This window comes from Phlebotomus papatasi, chromosome 2 (genome assembly GCF_024763615.1).
Source record: "Phlebotomus papatasi isolate M1 chromosome 2, Ppap_2.1, whole genome shotgun sequence".
Lineage (NCBI taxonomy): Eukaryota > Metazoa > Arthropoda > Insecta > Diptera > Psychodidae > Phlebotomus > Phlebotomus papatasi.
Window position 1 is genome coordinate 14407749 of NC_077223.1, and position 19900 is coordinate 14427648.

Genomic DNA, 19900 nt, shown 5'->3' on the forward strand with positions numbered 1-19900 from the left:
CTACAACGCTGCAGGGAATTTCCTTCAAAAAAGCAATTTTTGACAAAAATTGCTCGCAATGTGTAGAGGCCATAAAGTGGTACAAGTTGGACCATGGCACAAGTTGGACAGGTCTTTTTTTCTCGATAAATTTAGTACTTCATTTTTATTTGTATATTTTTAATGCTTTAGTTTTATAATTTGGTTCCTTGTGCTTAAAAAAAATTGGCAAAAAACAAATGGTCAGTAAAAAGTCAAAAGTGGTCAGCAGAAAATCAAATTTGATCAGCAAATAATTCGAAATAATCAGCAAAAATTTTCAATTTTGTCAGTAAAAAGTTAAATTTGGTCAGTAAAAACTTCGAATTGATCAGTAGATATATTCGAGTTGATCAGAAAAAATAAAAAATTAATCAGCAAAAAATTAAAAATGGTCAGTAAAAGAAAATATAGTCAGTAAAAAATTAAAAATGAGCAGTAAAAATATTCGAGTTTATCAGGAAAAAATTAAAAATGAGCAGCAAAAAAAATTTGAAAAAGCAGTAAAAAATTAAAAATGAGCAGTAAAAAATAAAAATTGGTCAGCAAAAAATTAAAAATGATCAGTAAAAATATTCGTATTGATCAGTGAAATATTAAAAAGTGGTCAGCAAAAAATTAAAAAGGAGCAGTAAAAAATAAAAATTGGTCAGCAAAAAATTAAAAGAGGCAGTAAAATATTAAAAGTGGTCAGTAAAAAATAAAAATCGGTCAGTAAAAGATTAAAAACGAGCAGTAAAAAATCAAAATTGGTAAGTAAATTAAAAGTGGTCAGTAAAAAATAAAAATTGATCAGTAATAAATTAAAAGCGAACAGTAAAAAATTAAATATGGTCAGTAAAAAATTAAAAGCGGTCAGTAAAAAATTAAAAGTGGTCAGCAAAGAATAAAAAGTGGTCAGTAAAAAATAAAAAGTGATCAGCAAAAAATTAAAAGTGATCAGTGAAAAATAAAATATGGTCAGTAAAAAAATTAAAAATGAGCAGTAAAAAATAAAATTTGATCAGTAGAAAATCAAAAGTGGTCAGTAGAAAATAAAAATCTTTTACATTTTACTGATTATGTTTAATTTTTTGCTGACCACTTTTCATTTTTTACTGACCGCTTTTAATAAAGTACTGCTCTTTTTTAATTTTTTACTGATCTTTTTAAACTTTTTGCTGCCCTTTTTTATTTTTTACTGACCATTTTTTTATTTTATACTGATCATTTCGAATTTTTTGTTGAACAAATTTGACTTTTTACTGCTCGTTTATTCAATGCCAAAAAAATTTAGTACTGTATATATCAAGAAAAAATCCCTGTCCAACTTGTAACACTATGTCTAAATTGTATCACTTTACCCTAATTTTCAGCTTGAAACATTGAAATTTTATTCAAAGTGAGAATTCACAAAAAAAACTATTACAAAATTTACTTTTTTATCAATAATTATTTTTTTATTTTCTTTTTTTAACATAAAAAAACTGCGTTGAATTTTAAACTTTAACATTATATTAAACTAAAATATTTAGCGAATAAGTTTTGAGTTTCGCCTATAGTCCAACAAGAACAATTTACTTAAATTGGTAAATAAATGCTAAAGTATAGCAAATAGTCAATATAAGTGAAACTTTCACAATTTAATTTTAATATGACATTTCTCCATGCAGAGGATGGAGATCAGCAAATTGACTTGCGGTATCTAACGCTGTGAATCTCGCGGTGATCACGAATCTACGAGCTTTTTCCCATGGATGATCATCACAATTTGTAGCTCTAGATACATATTAATTGACATGTGGATGATATTGATAGCTCATGTGAAAATTCTTTTGAGTGTCCACTCTCACATCCTGTGATTAAAGTAACGTTAAAAGAAAAATTAAACGAGCTATTAATACTGACATATCAAAAACTTACACACCCTCAGCAACTTTCTTAACGTGTGGATAATTAGATATTAAAAGAAAATCGTCCCATTTTTGCACCAAATGGCGCGAAAGTTCAATTGATAAATCTCGCGTAATTTGCTCGATAATTGCTTAAACCAGCCTAAGATCTTTTTTATCATTATTTATTTATCTGTTGTCAATTTTTCAATCAAGTGTATAATGCCCAGTGCACAATAACTTTTGTTTTGTAAACATATTTTTGACATTTTAGTGAGAGTGAATGAAATGTAGATCTAGTCATCTCGCTCACTCTCATACGAATTTTTGAAAATACGTTTACAAACAAAAGTTATTGTGAGTTGAGCATAAGTAACAAAATTCATGCGTATTAAGACATGATAGGAGTTTCATGCGAATTTTGTAAACAAGCAATATTATATTTTACTTCACAAATAACCTTGTAATTTAAGAAAAATGCTTATATGTTATTATGAATGGTTTTGGGGATATTTACGTGAAGTCAAGACAAACATAATATTAGGCTGTTGCGTATAAAATGTCGCGGTCATCCTCTAATAAAATAAATTATACCAAAAATTTTAGTGAGCAAAATTGAACAAATATTATTATGGTAGGATCGTTAGATGATTGGCTTAAACACTGATAAAAAAGGGGGTGCGATTAACTTTTTTTCCTCGTAACTTTAACACTTTTTAGGTGTAAAAATATATCAACATTTTTTAATGTTAATTTTACACCTTTTTAAGTTTAAGTTTATAGCCCCATAGCTCAAAGTAGCCCTATTTCCCCCTATATAGAATAAGAAAAAAGTAGCGTAGAATATCCTAATTCAGAGCCTGCGCTTTATCTTAATTAAGCATTCTACTAAATTTTTATTATTATTTATGTCAAAATCTTATTATTTTATTCTTCGCGAACCAAATAAATTGAAAATCCATTCATTTAGTTTAGATAATTTTTAATAAAAAAATCTGATTTGTATCAGGTTCTGAATTACGGTGCTATTCCAATGAAAAATGAACCTGTTTTCTTAGCACTTACTCTTCTCAAGTGATTCTGCATTATCGACTTTTCTTTATGTTCAATCCTGTCTCGACTGTTTTCCTCAGTCCTCGCCGTGTTCTAAAACAACCAAACCTAGTCATAATATGAAGCAACACAAAGAAAAGTCGATAGTGTAGCAGGATGTGGAACCAATGCTAAAAACATGTTAATTTTCCATTGGAATAGCACCATTACGCTATTCCACAGGGTGAGTCAATTGAACTGCAACTAAATTTAGATCGTTATAACTTTGAAACTGTTCGGAACAGCATGCTCAAATTTTTCATAAAATTAGTTCATTTTATTGGTTACAAGAGATCTCAGTGGCGCAATAGGTAAGACCATTGGGTATTAGGCAGATGAGATCTCTGACTCGACTCTCAATGTTGTGAGTTCGAGTCCCTCCCGGCGCAGGCAACTGAATGTCAAAAAAGACATTTTCACTGTGATAAAACGTAGCAAAAATGCACCGCCTCTGTTCAAAAAACTCTGGTCAAAATGAATATAAATGTGTATCGGGGAATTGTCCTGGAAGAAGCTCTGAAGCCGTGAGTATACAAAAAAATCGGTTAGAAATAGTGGAGATTCCAATAAGCCTCGGAACCATTACGGAAATCGCACGTCAAAAAATATTGGCTAAAAAACGTTTCGTTATTGATTTCGAGTGCACGTTGGCCCCCACGATCAGCGAATGTAAATTCTTTCGAGTTCTCCAAAAAGGGCGTTTTGTTGGTCAGTATCATGCCTAAAGTGCCAATCCGCTGAAGGGAGCCGTTCGTCTTGAATGGGATCACATGCCGGATTCTCATTTTCGGGCAGCGTGCGATGCATTCATTGATTAACACAGGGATATTGTCCGTTCCAAAGGCGATTTTATTCAAAATTTTAAATAAATTCTCAAATGTTGACTATTTTCTGATTTTTTTCTTGTTTACATCAATAAATTTCATTTTCAAATAAAAAGATAAATAAAATTAGGTAAAATGCCCTCGAGTCGACCGGTTCCTCGAGTCGACAGGTACCTCAACTCAACCGGTGGGTCAATTTTTGAATGTTTGATGGTGAATTTCTATAAAAATGTCACTGATTCCTATTTATTTACGAAATAATTGACCTATTAATGTTAGATCATACGCCAAATATTTGTGCAAATATAAATAAATTGAATAAATAACTCTTACGGTCGAATTGAGGAACCGGTCGACTTGAGGGCACTTTACCTTACTTTCAAAAGTTGCAGTTCAATTGACTCACCCTGTAATATCCTAATCTTGTTCCACTCAAATTAATTCCTGCGTAGAGTGTAAGTAGAGTTATGTCCCTTTAATTCATAAAAACGAATGTGTTTGGACGGTTTGGAATAACATGGTGTTATACATATATATGTATTGATGCTACATATAAGTACATGATATAAAGTAACCCTGGTCACATAATGAAGCAATGATTCTATTCTCTGGTATGTGTAAAGCATCCAGAGAAACGTGCTTGATAAGTTGATGGGTAAGTGAGATGGCGAGAAGCGATAAGGCTGTGGAACAGAATGGCGGGAATTGAAGGTGAGAAAGGCAGCAGCAACAGATGGGAATATTAAATATTACGGTAATCGTTGAATAGCACGTCGCACGCATCATTCAGTAGGGCACTTGTGCGAATCCCCATGAATGTTTCCAATCGATGCACTCGCCAACACAGCTCAAGTGATTTTAAAACCTCTTAAACCAGATAAATCCACAGTCATAAATCTTTCAGTCAACAATCGCAATGGTAGTTGCTGTCGAATTTTCATTTGCAAGTATTGTAGATGTGAATCTTTCAAAATCACAGCTACTGCATTGTTCAGTGCACTTAACCATCTCTGATACAGCTCATATTTACTAAGTATATGCTTAGATAAACCGTAGAAAGATAATTTGACCAATTTTTCCAGTACAACTTACTACGAAAGCATATTCTGAATTGTTTCTATAAAATTTGACCGATTGGACATAGAACGAAATATCCCAGTTCAATCTAGATAATTTTCCTATGACATGAGTTTTTCATCAGGGTAAGTATGCCAAATTCCGGCCAGCTTGCAATTCCGGCCACCTTTGTTGTTCCTCGAATTTCCATGAACTTTTAGATTTTACATACTCTGGAGATTATACAATGCAAAAGAATAACAAAAAATGTAGCTTCAACAAACGAGATGACGTGAAAAAGAAATTGGAAGAATTCCCGAAGGGCAAGGAAATATGAGATTGAAGGTGGCCGAAATAGGGCACCAAAGCTACGTCAATATTTTTATTCATTTTAAAATGTATTAAGAATGATTTTAGAGTAAATAAAGACGGTAAACTCTTTACAAGGTTCCAAGCAACACTTTTTCAGAAGGAAGAATAAAAAAAATCAATTTGTATTTAAAATATTACATTTCAAACTTCAGACTTTGACGCTTGCATGCAACTATGCCGAAATTTGGCACACTTACCCTAATCATTTTTTCATGTTGTGAGATTTTGGGAAGATCTCTATGAAACTCGGCTTATGTTAACCTTACTTATCTACTATATACTTATCTTAATCTTTATCCTAACCACGTTTGAGTAGGGTCGAAGAAAAACTTATTGGCACTTTAAGGAATCATATCATGACCTATTGCCACCCTATTTTGTACCATTTTGGATATGGAATTTAAACATCTATATTGTTATAGGAAAAGGTAAATTAATGAAAAAGTCATATTATGGATATGTTTTGATAAAATTGTTAATTGGTGTTCCCTGCCGAACAGATGTTCCTTCAACTCTACCTGAACATATTCGTAAGCGTATATTTTTTAAGTTGTTTTCCAAATATTACTGATAACTTCTTTCAAGTTGGTTCAGAAACCAATTAAAATTAAATCTCTGAAGTAGAATAATGTTTATTACTGATTCATTTAACATTAGACAAATTAAAATGGCAAAAAACAAACGAGCAGTAAAAAATTCAAAATGGGCAGTAAAAAATCAAAAATGGGCAGTAAAATATCTAATTATGGTCAGTAAAAACTTAAATCTTTACAAAAATGGGTCTAAGTTATATATTTAACATTTAAATCTGTTGCAGTTAGAATGAAAAACCCTTTGATTTCCCTTTGCCGAAATTTGGACGATAATATCACTGTATCAAATTTGTTATGTTACTGCTCAATTTTTAATTTTTTACTGCTCATTTATACAATGCCAATTAAAATTCTCTGTATTTGAAAATTAATTGAGATGATTGAGATTAATTATGATTATTCGAAAGTTTGGCGTGTTTCAATCATTACTTTGAGATAAGTTTTGATAACGTAACTGATAAGTTTGATAACGTGTATTTTTTACTTCTATAAGTGATTGGAACAAAAATAGCCAAAAAATTTAAATAATTTTTCTGACAATACCAATGAATGAAAATTGTCACTCTAATCAAAAATATTATGTTTGAGTATTGTAGTTTCTTTTTCCAAAACGGTTTTGCTTAAAAAAATGGAAGTATAAAAAATAATTAAAATTAGTTATCATTATAAGAATTTAAAAATTCGTCATTTTTTAGCTTAAAAATCTACTATATAGCAAATAGCTAGAGACTTTCAAAAAATATCCTAGATTCCTTCAACCTTCTACTTTGCAAAAACGTACAAACATAAGGAAAAAATAACTTTAGGTAGTCAGGAAAAATTATTTTCTTTATGGAACACCGGTGTTCCAATCGTCCTTAAAGGGTTAAATCGTAAGTATGTCTATTTCTTGCTGCAGCTAATACTTACTTTTGTATAGTAATCATTAAATCAAAAAGTAATACAAAGTAAAAGAAATCAATTTATTTTCCAAATTACATAAGGTAGTTTAAGAAATTTAGTGACAAAGATTAGCAGCAATTTAATAACAATTAAGAGTGTTTCCGATCTGTAGGGAATGAAATAAAATGTTAACATTTTAAATAAAAGTTTTATTTAAAATATCGTAATTTGTGATGTGAAAAATTACCATTTTCCCAAAAGTGCTGTTAAAACACATTGAAGCATTATGTGTTTTTTTTTTTAATTGTGGATAATACACTAGTAGTCTAGTTATTGGTTTAGTCCTCATCTTCGGGTTCTTCCTCATCCTCATCATCCTCCTCATGATCCTCATCTCCATCCTCTTCAACATGGAAATCATCTGTAAGGTATCCTACCCAAGACGACTCCTCACTCTTCTCTATATTATTATACATAATATGATATATATCAATCTTGTTATTATGTATACTTTATTTGTATAATTTCAAACATACCTCCTTTCGACGGTTTTTTACTGACAGTCTTGCTAGCTGTGCTTGCAACTATAATTATAGTAAAAATAAATAAAAGTACACATTGTATACAAAATAATATGCGTCATTTAATGCTCAACGCACAATAACTTTTGTTTGTAAATATGTTTTCAAAATGTGCTATGAGAATGAGCGAGATGACTAGATCTAGGTCTCACTCATTCTCATTGAAATATCAAAAACATGTTTACTAAGCAGAAGTTATTGTGCGTTGGGCATAATTCGAAAAAAACATTTAATGCAAAAAATTTTGGGGAAATTATTTTCCAAAATTATCAGATACACAGGATATACAATAATAAAAGAAGATTTTATCATAAGCATAAGATTCAAAGTCAAATATGAACTTTCTTATCGCAATGAATAATTGAAATTTAGTAAATTATCTTGTAATATATAAAAGTTAAAACACCGAATTCTTTAAATTAAAGTTCTTATTTTTGTTTTAATCTATTACGGGTTTAAATTATTGTATTTAAGGAGACTGGTATTTCTATTATTATTAATTAATAAATACTTATAACATTTTATAATTACTTGATTATTTATGAGATATTTGAAAAATTATTCAAATCCTTGGATTTTTGAAATCTTAATTTTAAGTATGTAACCATATGGAAGTAGCTCAAACATAATTTTCCAGAGAATTCATATAATATACTCAAAAAATATTTAAGTAAGTTGCTTACCGTCTTTGAAAAATCCAGCTAAAATAGATTTTTAAAAATAAAACAGATTACAATTTAAAAAAAAATCATTTCGTAAATAAGTGCACTCACCTCTAGCAGCAGGAACCGCATGTACGGTTTCTGAAATTGAAAAAAAAAACAGAATTGATATGTATTACATAACAAAAAACTATTTTTGCATTTGCATGGAAGGCCTGTAACCCTTTTAAGAAGTTTGAAGTATGGGTTGATCAAAAATAATTATTTATAGGTGAAATTATTTATTTTAGTAGGAGAGACTGAGGCAGAATTTGCCAGCAAATGAAATTTTTCTTTGCCTAATTTGCGAAAAATGTGCTTCAATCAGACTGATAAATATTTCAATTAATAGGGAGGGAGTTAATTGTTTCGAATGTTAATTTGCTCAGTTTGCTCAATATTCTTTTTAAGAAATACTATAACACACCTCTGTCTAATTCTAACTCTGGCCAATTCTGTACGGGAATCCCTTATTAGATTCTTCTTTAAAACATCTTTTTCGATCATTATAACATTTTGATCACAAGTCATAAATGTGATAACCAACAAATTTTACTCATAAAAGAGAGAAGAAAAATTGTATATTACCGAAAACTATGAGAATATGGTGCCACATTAACTCTATATTTTGGCGTTTGCAGAATCTTTGTTTTTTTCCATTTTGTTTTTACACTTTTGTTTTTCCCAGTTTGTCTTTGGAATCTTTGTCTTCGGTAATTTTTGTTTTTTGGAAACTTTGTCTTTGGAAAGCTTGTCTTTCATATGTTTTAAACAAGTTTTATTAAATAAAATAATGATATTAGGGGAGACCGGGGCAGAATTAGCCACGTATAATATTAGATAGTGGTATCTTATGGTTTGCCTGCGAAGGAATATTGAGGACATCACTCTTTATTCTAAATATACACTTCCCTTACTATTCATTGAAATATTTTTCAGCCTCATACAAACATTTTTTGTACAAATTCTATGGAATTGAAAGTCGCATTTGGTGGCTAATTCTACCCCGGCCTCCCCTACAAAAGTGTTTTTTTGAAGTTTTTAGTTTCATCCTTCAGGGCAAAGGGAAATTTTCTATGTTTTGGGAAATTTTTAGTTTCGTCCTTTGAGACAAAGGGAAATTATCTGTGTTTTGGGAAGTTTTTAGTTTGTCCTTTTTGGGGCTAAGGGAAATTTTCTGTGTTCTGGGAAGTTATCAGTATGGTCTGTCAGGACAAAGGGAAATTTTCTATTTTTAGGAGGTTTTTAGTTTCGTCCTTTGGAGCAAAGGGAAATTCTCTGTGTTTTGGGAAGTTTTTAGTTTCGTTCCTTGGGGCAAAGGGAAATTTTCTGAAAAAAGAGAAATTTTTAGAAAGTTATAAAATATACTTGTGCAAAATGTGTTGCAGACAAAATTTACGAAAATTGTGCAAAATGTAAGAAAGACAAGATTTCCAAAGGCAAAGTTTTCAAAAGACAAAAATTACCGAAGACAAACTGGGAAAAACAAAAGCGTAAAAAACAAAATGGAAAAAACGAAGATTCCCGATCCCATATTTTGGAACAATCTTAAAATGTCTTCTATAAATATATTAGCCTGGGCCTCGTCAATTTCGATGAAAAAGTAACTTCCAGTTCAAACCATTCTTACAGTATTATTACACTTGTACATCAAAATTTTAATGTGATTGATATTGATTGTCGCTGATAAGCGACGAAATGTGTGTTTTGTGTATTTGAATCACTTAATATATAATATTTAGAATTGAATCAATTTGTTGATTACAGGTAAACTCGGCCCAATTAAATTGGTTTAAATTGATTTAATATAATTAATGCGATTTTCACATGAATTGTTTAATCAATGGATAATTCGTTTATCACTAAATAGAACAAACTATAAATATTAAGTGGGTCCAAATAGACTCAGGCTGGTCCTCAATAATATTAAGCCAGTAAAATTTGGCGGAAAACCATCATCACAAACTATCAAACACTGCAAATTTAGGATCATCGATTAGTAAATTAGGAAATTGCAAATCTCCTTTACTGCAAAATTTTGTAGACCAAATATTCTCGAAGATCAGCCTGAGTATATTTGGGTATTTAGAATGGTAATAATTAAAGTTTTTATTGATGGATTATGTTTAATAACGAAAGCCATAAGGCCATATGTCTTCAGAATATTACAACATCTTGAGATAAATCGCTCGAAGTCGAACAATTTATTTTTGAAAGTATTGACCTAAAAATTTCTTTTAGTTTTAATAAATACCAACGACGAATATTGCACTTTTTTTTATGTTTTTCATAATAAATATTTAAAGTAAAAAACTAGCGGATTTTGCAATTTTTTCTGCCACATTAATATTCTTCACTGTTTTTGTCGCCAAAAAGATTTAGCATCACTCAATGATTACCTTAACACTTATCCAAAAAAAAACTTAGATATAGCGTAGAATAGCCTAGTTCAGAACCTGCTCCAAATGATAATTTTTCAGAGGATATAGAATTTTTCCTAAAAACAGTTATTAAATTTTTATTTAATAATATATCACAATCTTATTATTTAGTTCTTTGCGCTCCAGATAAAATCTATTCACACTGATCAATTTTAATAAAAAAAATCCTTATATAGCAGATTCTGAATTAGGCTTTTCTACTCTACTACAATTGATATAAAATTATTATCTTTTGCACTATTTCCACAGTTTAGAAACACTTATTCGTTTAATTTTTCGTTTTTAAAGTATTTTATATATTTTTTTATCCTTACCAAAATCCTGAATAATAATGGCTAAAGCCACAACAATAGCTACACAAAGCAACACTTTAGACATTTTTTTCCGTTACGAACTTCACTTGATATAATCGATTCTATGCAAAATGTATCGTATTTATAGTTCAACCATAGAATTGTTTTGTACTTAAAACGTGATTCGTGTGTAATATTTGTCCACGATACTCTACTTGTCTATTTCCAACTAAATTTAGTCATTATAAACATTATAAAGATTTAACCACATATGAGTAGCACGTGAAGTACACCTTACTCTTTGTAAATTTCATGGGATAAGTTGCTAAGTGCAATTATCTTATAAACTAGAAAAAGTTCTAACAATTGGTTTACAGCGTGAGGCACTGAAGTATAAAAATTTTTATACTTGGTAACAGCTTCTTTCAGAATTATTCTATTCGATCTATCTCTAAGTCACGATATCGGTATATTTGACAAAACAAGGAGTATTTTTTATAGAGAAAATTACACACGTAACATACAAATATTTTAATTTCAAATGGTTCTTCTAAAACGTAGTGATATAGACTAAGATTTAACAGGCTAGGTAAGGGCGGGGCAGTTTCACACATGCATTACTTTTGGAAATAAGAATTTTTGGGAGGAAAAATCATTATTAATGAATTGTTCTTTCACTTAGTCAATACTGAAGATACGCTAGAGAAAAATAGTGAAAACATGAAAAAAAAACAGCTGCGTGAAACCGCCCCACTTTGCCCTATAGGGTAAAATTAAGAATTCCGGACAAATGAATGTGAAAGTACGGACTTTGAAAATCTAGTAATAAATTTAGTAATTATGCAATTCTAGAATACTTTTAAAAATTATTTATTTATTTAAACAAGCGTAGGGAATTTGCTTCAATATGGACATAAATTTCTCTAGTGTGTAGATGCCTTTAGTTTTGGAAACAAGTCCAAAAGTAAGACATGTACGCTCCTCTATTGTACATTCATGTGTCCGAATCAAATCCCTCTTTTCATCCGCACAGTTCTGGTTATAAGAAGGATACAAGAAGCATATATTATCGTAAGATGCATTCTTGTTTTGTAATACCTCCACCAGAGGGCGGTGCACCCTGGGAAGGAGATGAATATTGATTTAATTTATTAATGGTTCAAGTTTAATTGGTTTGAAAAAAAAACACACTTTATTTTTAAAAGGTAGTTGGCATACCTTAGTATTTGACCTATGTCTGCTGTTGCAGATAATGGGCTGATTGTCCCAGACGATAATCACTCAAAGTCTAATGTATCTTCACTCCCACAGTTAATAGGTTTATTGTGGAAATTTTGCAAACTGTTTCTTCAACATCAATTGTATTGATGTACGATGAATCGTCAATCAGATAACGATACTTAAATCAATGAGTTTACCTCCACCAAGGATCTCTTGTACCAATGCTTTACCAATTAATTGGGTTAATTGTATGGACAATAAATTTTCCCTTTTTATAAAGATTTTATCTTAAATTTTCAAATTTTCTTATTCTTCTGTTCTTTTAAAAAAAAACTAAAGCAATAAAGGACATGAAGAATGTTGAAATTTCTTTTGACAGAATGATCCCATGAACTCAGATAACAATATTCCTTCTTGTGTATTTCACTATATTTGATAAAGTGAATATTTTGTCAATAACATCTATTTATTCTTTCCTCAGCTATTACCATTAGTTCTTTTTTGTGGCCTTTGTGAAGCAACTTTTCATGTAACTTCTCATGCTTAAACACATACAAGTTCTTTGCGGCAAATGCGCCTTGTTTATTGTTAAAGCGAAAAAAAATACACTTTGAAACGAATTGCGGGACTTGAGAAGATGGAAAATGGGACAGAATTTTTCCGGGAAATGTGTCACAGTGCGATCTACCTTTGTCTACTATCTCATCGTTTTTATGGGAAATAATTTTTATAGTGTCCTATTGACTCAAAAAAATAATTGCAGATGATAGACGAGTGAGCTACATTCTCGAGACACGAGGGAATGAAGTGCAACCTTCAATCGGGAACAATTAAAATAAATCTAAAATATTCTACCAACATTCTTCACTGCGAGTAAAGAAGTTGATGTGAAGTACAGTTAACATACATAGCAAACATCACATTCTCAATCTCATCCCATTCTTTTTGAGGAAACATCACTCTCTGCATTTACGAAGAAATTAATTGCTCTTGCACACAATTAAACTTAATTAATGAAAAATTCTAGACACCTAAAACACAAATTACTGCATACTGTAAATAGGTAAAAAACTGAAAATAAATCTACCTTCCATCCTTACAATCTTTAATATTAAAGACCTTTTTAAAAAGTTTAATTTTGCATTATAGGGTAAGTGTGCCAAATTTCTACATAGTTGCATGCAAGCGCCAAAGTCTCAAGTTTGAAATGTAATATCTTTAATAGAAATTGATTTTCTTATTCCTTCTATTTAAGGAGTGTTTCTTAGAACCTTGTAGACAGTTTATCGTCTTTATTTACTCTAAAAACATTCTTAATACATTTTAAAATGAATAAAATGTAGACATAGCTTTGGTGCCCTATTTCGGCCACCTTCATTCTCATAGTTCCTTGCCCTTCACGAATTCTTCCAATGCCTTTTTCACGTCATCTCGTTTGTCGAAGTTACATTTTTTGTTATTCTATTGCATTTTATAATCTTTAGAGTATGTAAAAAATAAAAATTCATATAAATTCGAGGAACAAACAAGGTGGCCGAAATTGCAAGCTGGCCGGAATTTGGCACACTTACCCTATGAGTATGTAATTTAAAGATGTGCAAGAACCGTTGAAAACCGAATAAACGTCAAAATAAGTTTGTTGTGGTAGCGTTTTGACCATTGACGTACATGTTTTATTTGACGTTTGGTTTCAACGGTTCTTGCACGCCTCTGATGTAATTGTTTTATGTAGGGGAAAGCGCCTTACCTTTGGACGACTTAAGCTTCGGGACAGCTCGATTTTTTCTATGTTCTTAATGGATTTGGCTTATAGCTCTTTCTAAGAAATTTGAGGTATTGGACTAGCTATTCAAATGTAATATTTATTATGAGTCAAATTTATTTAAAAAAAAAAAAAAAAACATATAGAAAATTCTGAGTTTTTCGAAGTTTAAGTCGTCCGAAAATAGCGGGCTTTCTCCTATTACAATTCTCACTAATTACCTCTATACACTAGATCCGAAGCAAATTCCCTATAGTTGTGCAGAAGAAACTCTTAAATATGGACAAAAATTTCTCTAGTATGTAGAGGCCATAAAGGTGGAGTATTTATTAATTCTAGAATTTTCTCTATTACCAGAGATACGGAATTTTATGAAATTGAGCATAGTATATTTATTGTAAACTGAGGAAAATCATTTTAGGGGAAAACACGCGACCTTCGGCACCTCAAACTTCGAATTACTCATTTTTTCAACACATTTTTAATTAATATTATCTATTAAAATATTAGAAGTTAATAGCTAAGCCAGTCAGTGCCTGAAATATCTAGAAAAGAACCATAGTTTAAATCCATTAAGAAAATAAAAAAAATGAGTTGTCCAAAGCTTAAATCGTCTAAAGGTAGCACGCTTTCCCCTATGAAAAGTAGTTCCAGATTGTTAATGGGAGTATCCTTTCCGTAATAATCTTTCAAGAAATGCAAGCATCTAATTATCTTTATTGTATTTCAAGCTTTAAGATTCTTAATTTGCATTCTCTTTTTGAGGAATACAGAACAATAGTGAAAGTACGAAATGTCCCATAAATCTCTCATATACCCTGAGTTTATTCACATTGAATTGTGCGAGTGATTTTAATGCCAATATCACATTCACGGAAGCTCATAAATATCATATTTCCTGTCTAATATTCACACCTTTAGTGTTATGTTACCTACAAAGCTTATTTGTACAGAAGAAACACTTCAAAGGTGACTGTTCTATGGTAATTCTTTAAATTTTCCTTTTGCAGAAATATAAAATCGTTATGTGGTTTATGTAAATTATACTGATGTAAAAGGAAGATAGAGCGGAAGAATCTTTCACAGGTTTCACATAGTACTCTTATTCATGAGTTCTGTACTGTTTATTGCAAGTCCATTAATTTCATTAACTGAACCGCGTCTACCGCCGACTTCAGAACCGGTCTCTTCAAAGAAATGGTAGAAAATCCTGTTAATGCATCGTATATGCACAGTAAAAATTATTTGATTATATTACCATAATTTTAATTGTAATATTTACATAAATATGTAATTTTATAATAACGATACACATTTATGCCCAGCGCACAATAACTTTTGTTTGTAAATATGATTTCAAAATTTTCTATGAGAGTGAGCGAGATTAATAGATCTAGGTCTCAGTCACTCTCATAGAAATGTCAAAAACTTGTTTACAAAACAAAAATTATTGTGCGTTTGGCATTATATAATTTGTACACATTTTTGCGTACAACTGTACAACCAGACGTTAATTAACGACACTCTTATTTCAATTTTCTCAAATTTAAGTAGAAAATAACAATAAAATCAATTAAAGCAGTAAATTATTCTTGTTATTTATTGCTTAATAATGCTTTATTGAGAATTTAGAAGTTATAAATGGACGTGAAATATTCATAAAACAAACTACTGAATATTACTTAAAAAGTTCAATTACGTGCAAAAAATTACATCTTTGTGTAATTTTACAACAATATGGTAAAAAAACAAACAAACAAATCGTTGTAATCTTTTTTTACTGTTTGTCAAATTGTTAAAAGAATGGATCGCGGGAAAATCTCTCTTATATTAAGTCCTGGGGATTTCGTGAAGCAGTTGGTAAGAGCATAAGTGAGCTCTTTAATGGCTAATTCCTTTCCATTGACCTTAAATTAACATATTGACAGTCTATGAACTTTATAGTTAACTGTGAGAATTTTACGAACTTTAGTTCAATGGTAATTGTATTTATGTACAGAGAATATTTATCTATAGTTAACCTTTCGATCTTCTATTGACTTTTTACTGACCATTTATTGACCTATTAACCTCCTATTGACCTATTGAACTTCTATTAACTTCCTAAAGTGTCCTAGAGGGACTCTCGCAGTTGCGAGTTCGATTGCCGCCTAGTGCAAGAAACTAAATACCGGAAGGCGCTCCTGGGCGGTCTACAATGGTCTTAGCAGATTCCTCCAATACAGAATTATGGTATTGCATAACTGATTACTTTCTGAAACAAATATCTCGATATGAGTAATAATAAAAATTTACATTTTTTAAGGAATGAATTTTGTGTAGAGCGTGTGGTCTATTCGACACATGTCAACCCAGTCGACAGCCATAACCCACCAATCCTAATCCTTCATTCCTTTGACACTCCCAACCCCTACCATCCTTATGGGTGCTAAAAGGTTGCTTTGGGGCTTTTATTGTTAGGTAAATGTCCTCAGTCTTCAGGGAGTGAGCATCAATAGCTGTGGACGATTCACTCTCATGAAGTGAAAAATGGGTGGCACCTTCAGTTCTCTAATTTCCCTCTAAGTTTGAATTTTAAGTAGGTGAGTCCCATCTGGGCTTACATTTGTATGTTTTTAGTTTTTATATGCAAAACCACAAGTTCGTATCTATAACCGTTTTCAAACAGAAAAAAATGTACTTTTCAAGAATATTACTAAGCAACATACTTATGGACAGTTTCAGAATCATTTGACATATAACGGTTTAACAATTATTTTTATGTATATTAGAGAAAAGCTCGTCAAAATACTTGCATTTTATAAGATACATAAATTTTAAGTATTTTAACGAGACGATCAATAAAGGTATCATGACAAAAAAGCGTTTCTTCTACTCTATTAAAGCAAAATAATTAAATTTCAATTTCTAACAATAACAACAAAATTTATGAGAGCATGTTGATAATAGGGCGATAAATACTGATTCTAAAAATCAATTGTTTTCCTTACAGAGACAAATACTTTCATTCTTTTTCGAATGGCAAGCATTTAATATTAGCACCGTAAGAAATATAGAAAATATAAAATCACTTATCAAGTCTTTTTTTTTACACTTCTTTCTCACCTGGGCGCAATATTGCTAGGAATGCACTTCGTGACATTTTCCATAGTTTACTCGTAGCCAGAGATACTTATGTCCATAAAATGCCCATAAAGAGTTTGATGAGTGTTAGATGAGATTGTATAGGAGAGTAAGAGAAACAATTTGAAATTGAATGCGATGACCACATTCATGGAAAATTCCTCGTTTTTCCTTTTCTCAACATAGAGATCCAAGAAGTGTTAAGTAGACGGTCTTATAAAGGTTATTTTGAACGTAATTTAGCTGATAACGGTTTCAACCAATGTCTCTCACCTGAGATTCTTCTCACAACAAGAGTTGGTCGTTTCCACAACACAAACCACACTCTGTGAAATTGAAATTATTCAACATTTTGCCAATCAATGAGGTAAATCTCTCCCTGGAGAGTACTCGGCAGTTATACCATTTCCCCTCTTGTACAGCTTTGAAGCAAAAGAATTTTTAATATCACTCCAAGTGCTGGCATTTATTGTATACCAACCAACTCAGTAAATGAAACACTTGAGTCGTATTACCTATAGATATTCTATCAGTTTGCATTGCAACCCATAAATGTATTTTGTGTACTTTTTTCCACATATTTTACTTATACATCTTTCTTGTTAATTTACTTGGAAAGTGTGTTTTTTTATTACTTTAGTTACTGAAAATTGTGACATTCAACTTAGAGAAAAATACGAACTAACCTAACATGGGCTGAGAATGATACAAATTAGAATATTTTAGTAATAATAAAATAAATTTATGCAAAATAGCCTTTTTATGAGATTTTACAAAGAATAGTGAATTAAACATTGTTGCATTACATATCGCACTCGAGAATTTTATGTACATATTTTCTGATTTTTTTTTAAATCAATGAAAAATGAACATATTTTTCTTTAGCACATGACTGTTCTCAAGTGCTTCTTCATTATCGACTTTTCTTTATGTTGCTTCATCGACTATTTTCCACAGTCCTCGCCATTTTCTAAAACCACCAAACAATCGTGACAGGAATCAATACAAAGAAAAGTCGATAATACAGAAGCACTTGAGAACAGTAAAATGCTAAGAACTGTTCAGGAGAAAAATGTTCCCTTTTCATTTTTCGTTGAAATAGCACCACTGTCCTATATTAACTAATTTTATAACAAATAAAGAATAACCTTAAATATCAATAAAATAAATAAATTAATTAATTAAGTAAATAAATGACAATTTTTTCATTTAAGATCATATTTTATTCATTTTGCACCACTACTTTAAATTTTTCTTTAATTTTAGAACTTAAGGATAGTGTTCACCGATCAAACATGGTAGATCGGGTCGATGAAGTGAAGATCATCCCTAAGTGCTAGTAGTAAAGAAAAGCTTGCGAAAGACAATGGAAATAAGTAATTATACAGGGAGTCTCGGGATTATGCATATTTTCAGGACCGAAGAAAATCGCGCCAAATTACTTTATTCACACAGAAAATTTGCATATTTCAGGAGATTTCTTTTAAATAAATTGCAGAAACCCCATAAAATATGCAAAATATATTTGAAACCAATTCATCGGACTATTTTCAGCTCCAATGGTTCATAAAAAGCAAATTTCAAATCGACCGTGTCAGAAAATTGCATATATTTAGGAGTATTTCAAAAATGATTTTACAAATTTTCTCCTAGTGGTAGGCAAAGATGCATAGATATGTTTGCATTATCCCGGGATCCCCTGTATAACAAAAGTTATCCTTATCTACTGTATTATGGTGCTCTTCCAATGAAAAAGGAAAAAAATATTTTTTAGTACATGTCTGCTCTCGTGTTCTTCTGCATTATCGACCTTTCTCTGTGTTGGTTCCTGTCACGGCTGATTTAGCGGTTTCAGAACACAACGAGACTGGGAAAAATTGTTGTGATAGGAAACCACGCAAAGAAAAGTCGATTATACAGAAGAACATGAGAGAGCAGTTATGTACTAAAATAGGGGAAACTGGGCACCACCAAACACGGGGTAGCACCAAACACTAATTTTTATTACTTAACTACTTGGACTATCTCAACTATTTCTTCAGTAGACAAGCATCACTGCCTATAAATTCCTATAGGTCTTGTCCTTAGAAGTCGAATATTTGATTAAAAAAATCGCAGTGTTTGGTGGTGCCCCAGTTTCCCCTAAATGTTTTTCCCGTTTGCATTTTTCATTGGAATACCATCATTCAATGTTGTAATTAACAATTTTTCTAATTTGAAATTAAAATGTACTAAAATTTCGACAGTTTCAAAAGATTGATATTAAAAGGTTAGTTTTTATTATTAAACTCATACGTCAGTAAAGAAAGAAGGCACTCAATGAGCCCGATCACAAGTAGATTTTGATTCTCCAATAGTGTCTTCGATGAAAGGTAAATGGAACTCTATTTGCACAAAAAGTCGTTGAAGTTCGAAGAATTCAAATTCAATTTCGAAATTTCATACTAATTTTTCGAACAAGTTGGGGAAAATTTATCAAATATCACACTAAAAAGCTCGCAAAAGAGTTACTCAGCGATTATGGAATGATTAAATACTAGGGTGAGAACAGTAAACGTCGTTGTTCAGTTTTTTCCTCACAAAATGTGAAGACCGTCGCATTTTGACACTTAAGCACTTCGAAATTCGAAGAGGATGTAACTTCCGCCACCTTGCGAAAGTATTAAGAAGTAAGAAAGTCTCTTTTTTGGATCTTCAAATAGATTTTCGAATTTTTCAAGATCTACTTCTGTACGGAAAGAATGGATCAAGTGGTAGAGTGACTACTGATGTAAGTGTCCCGGGTAAAGGGGTAGATAACTGTGGTACCCACGGTTCATTCGAACGCCGATCTGTTGATTTGTTCCAAAAATTGTGCTAACCTACCGAATTCGCGTCAATCAGCCGATCTCATAGCGATCTGCCGATCTCGTGTCAATCTGCCGATCTTTCAATTTCTTAGCGAAATAGTACCGAATTGCCAAGTTTTAGCTCCAGATCGACACTACTTTGTTGATCGCCGCTCACAGTTCACTCTGAGACCCACTTATTCACCCCTTTTCTCGGGTTCAAATTCCCTTTAAGTCATCAT

At 31.2% G+C, this 19900-nt stretch overlaps 2 protein-coding genes across 6 annotated transcripts in view; one reads left to right on the forward strand and one right to left on the reverse strand.

Moving 5' to 3' along the window:
• Positions 1–19900, forward strand: part of LOC129802683 (calpain-A-like) — a 67679-nt gene that overhangs the window by 14264 nt on the left and 33515 nt on the right. The window lies entirely within an intron of this gene.
• LOC129802702 (parathymosin-like) overlaps positions 6768–19900 on the reverse strand; it is a 265721-nt gene continuing 252588 nt past the window's right edge. The window contains exons 2-6 of the mRNA XM_055848721.1: positions 10746–10814; positions 8063–8092; positions 7973–7990; positions 7245–7292; positions 6768–7168 (exon numbers count right to left, since the gene is read on the reverse strand). Coding sequence (XP_055704696.1) covers positions 7047–7168; positions 7245–7292; positions 7973–7990; positions 8063–8092; positions 10746–10809 — 282 coding nt within the window. The 5' untranslated portion in view covers positions 10810–10814 and the 3' untranslated portion in view covers positions 6768–7046. The remainder of the gene's footprint in view (positions 7169–7244; positions 7293–7972; positions 7991–8062; positions 8093–10745; positions 10815–19900) is intronic.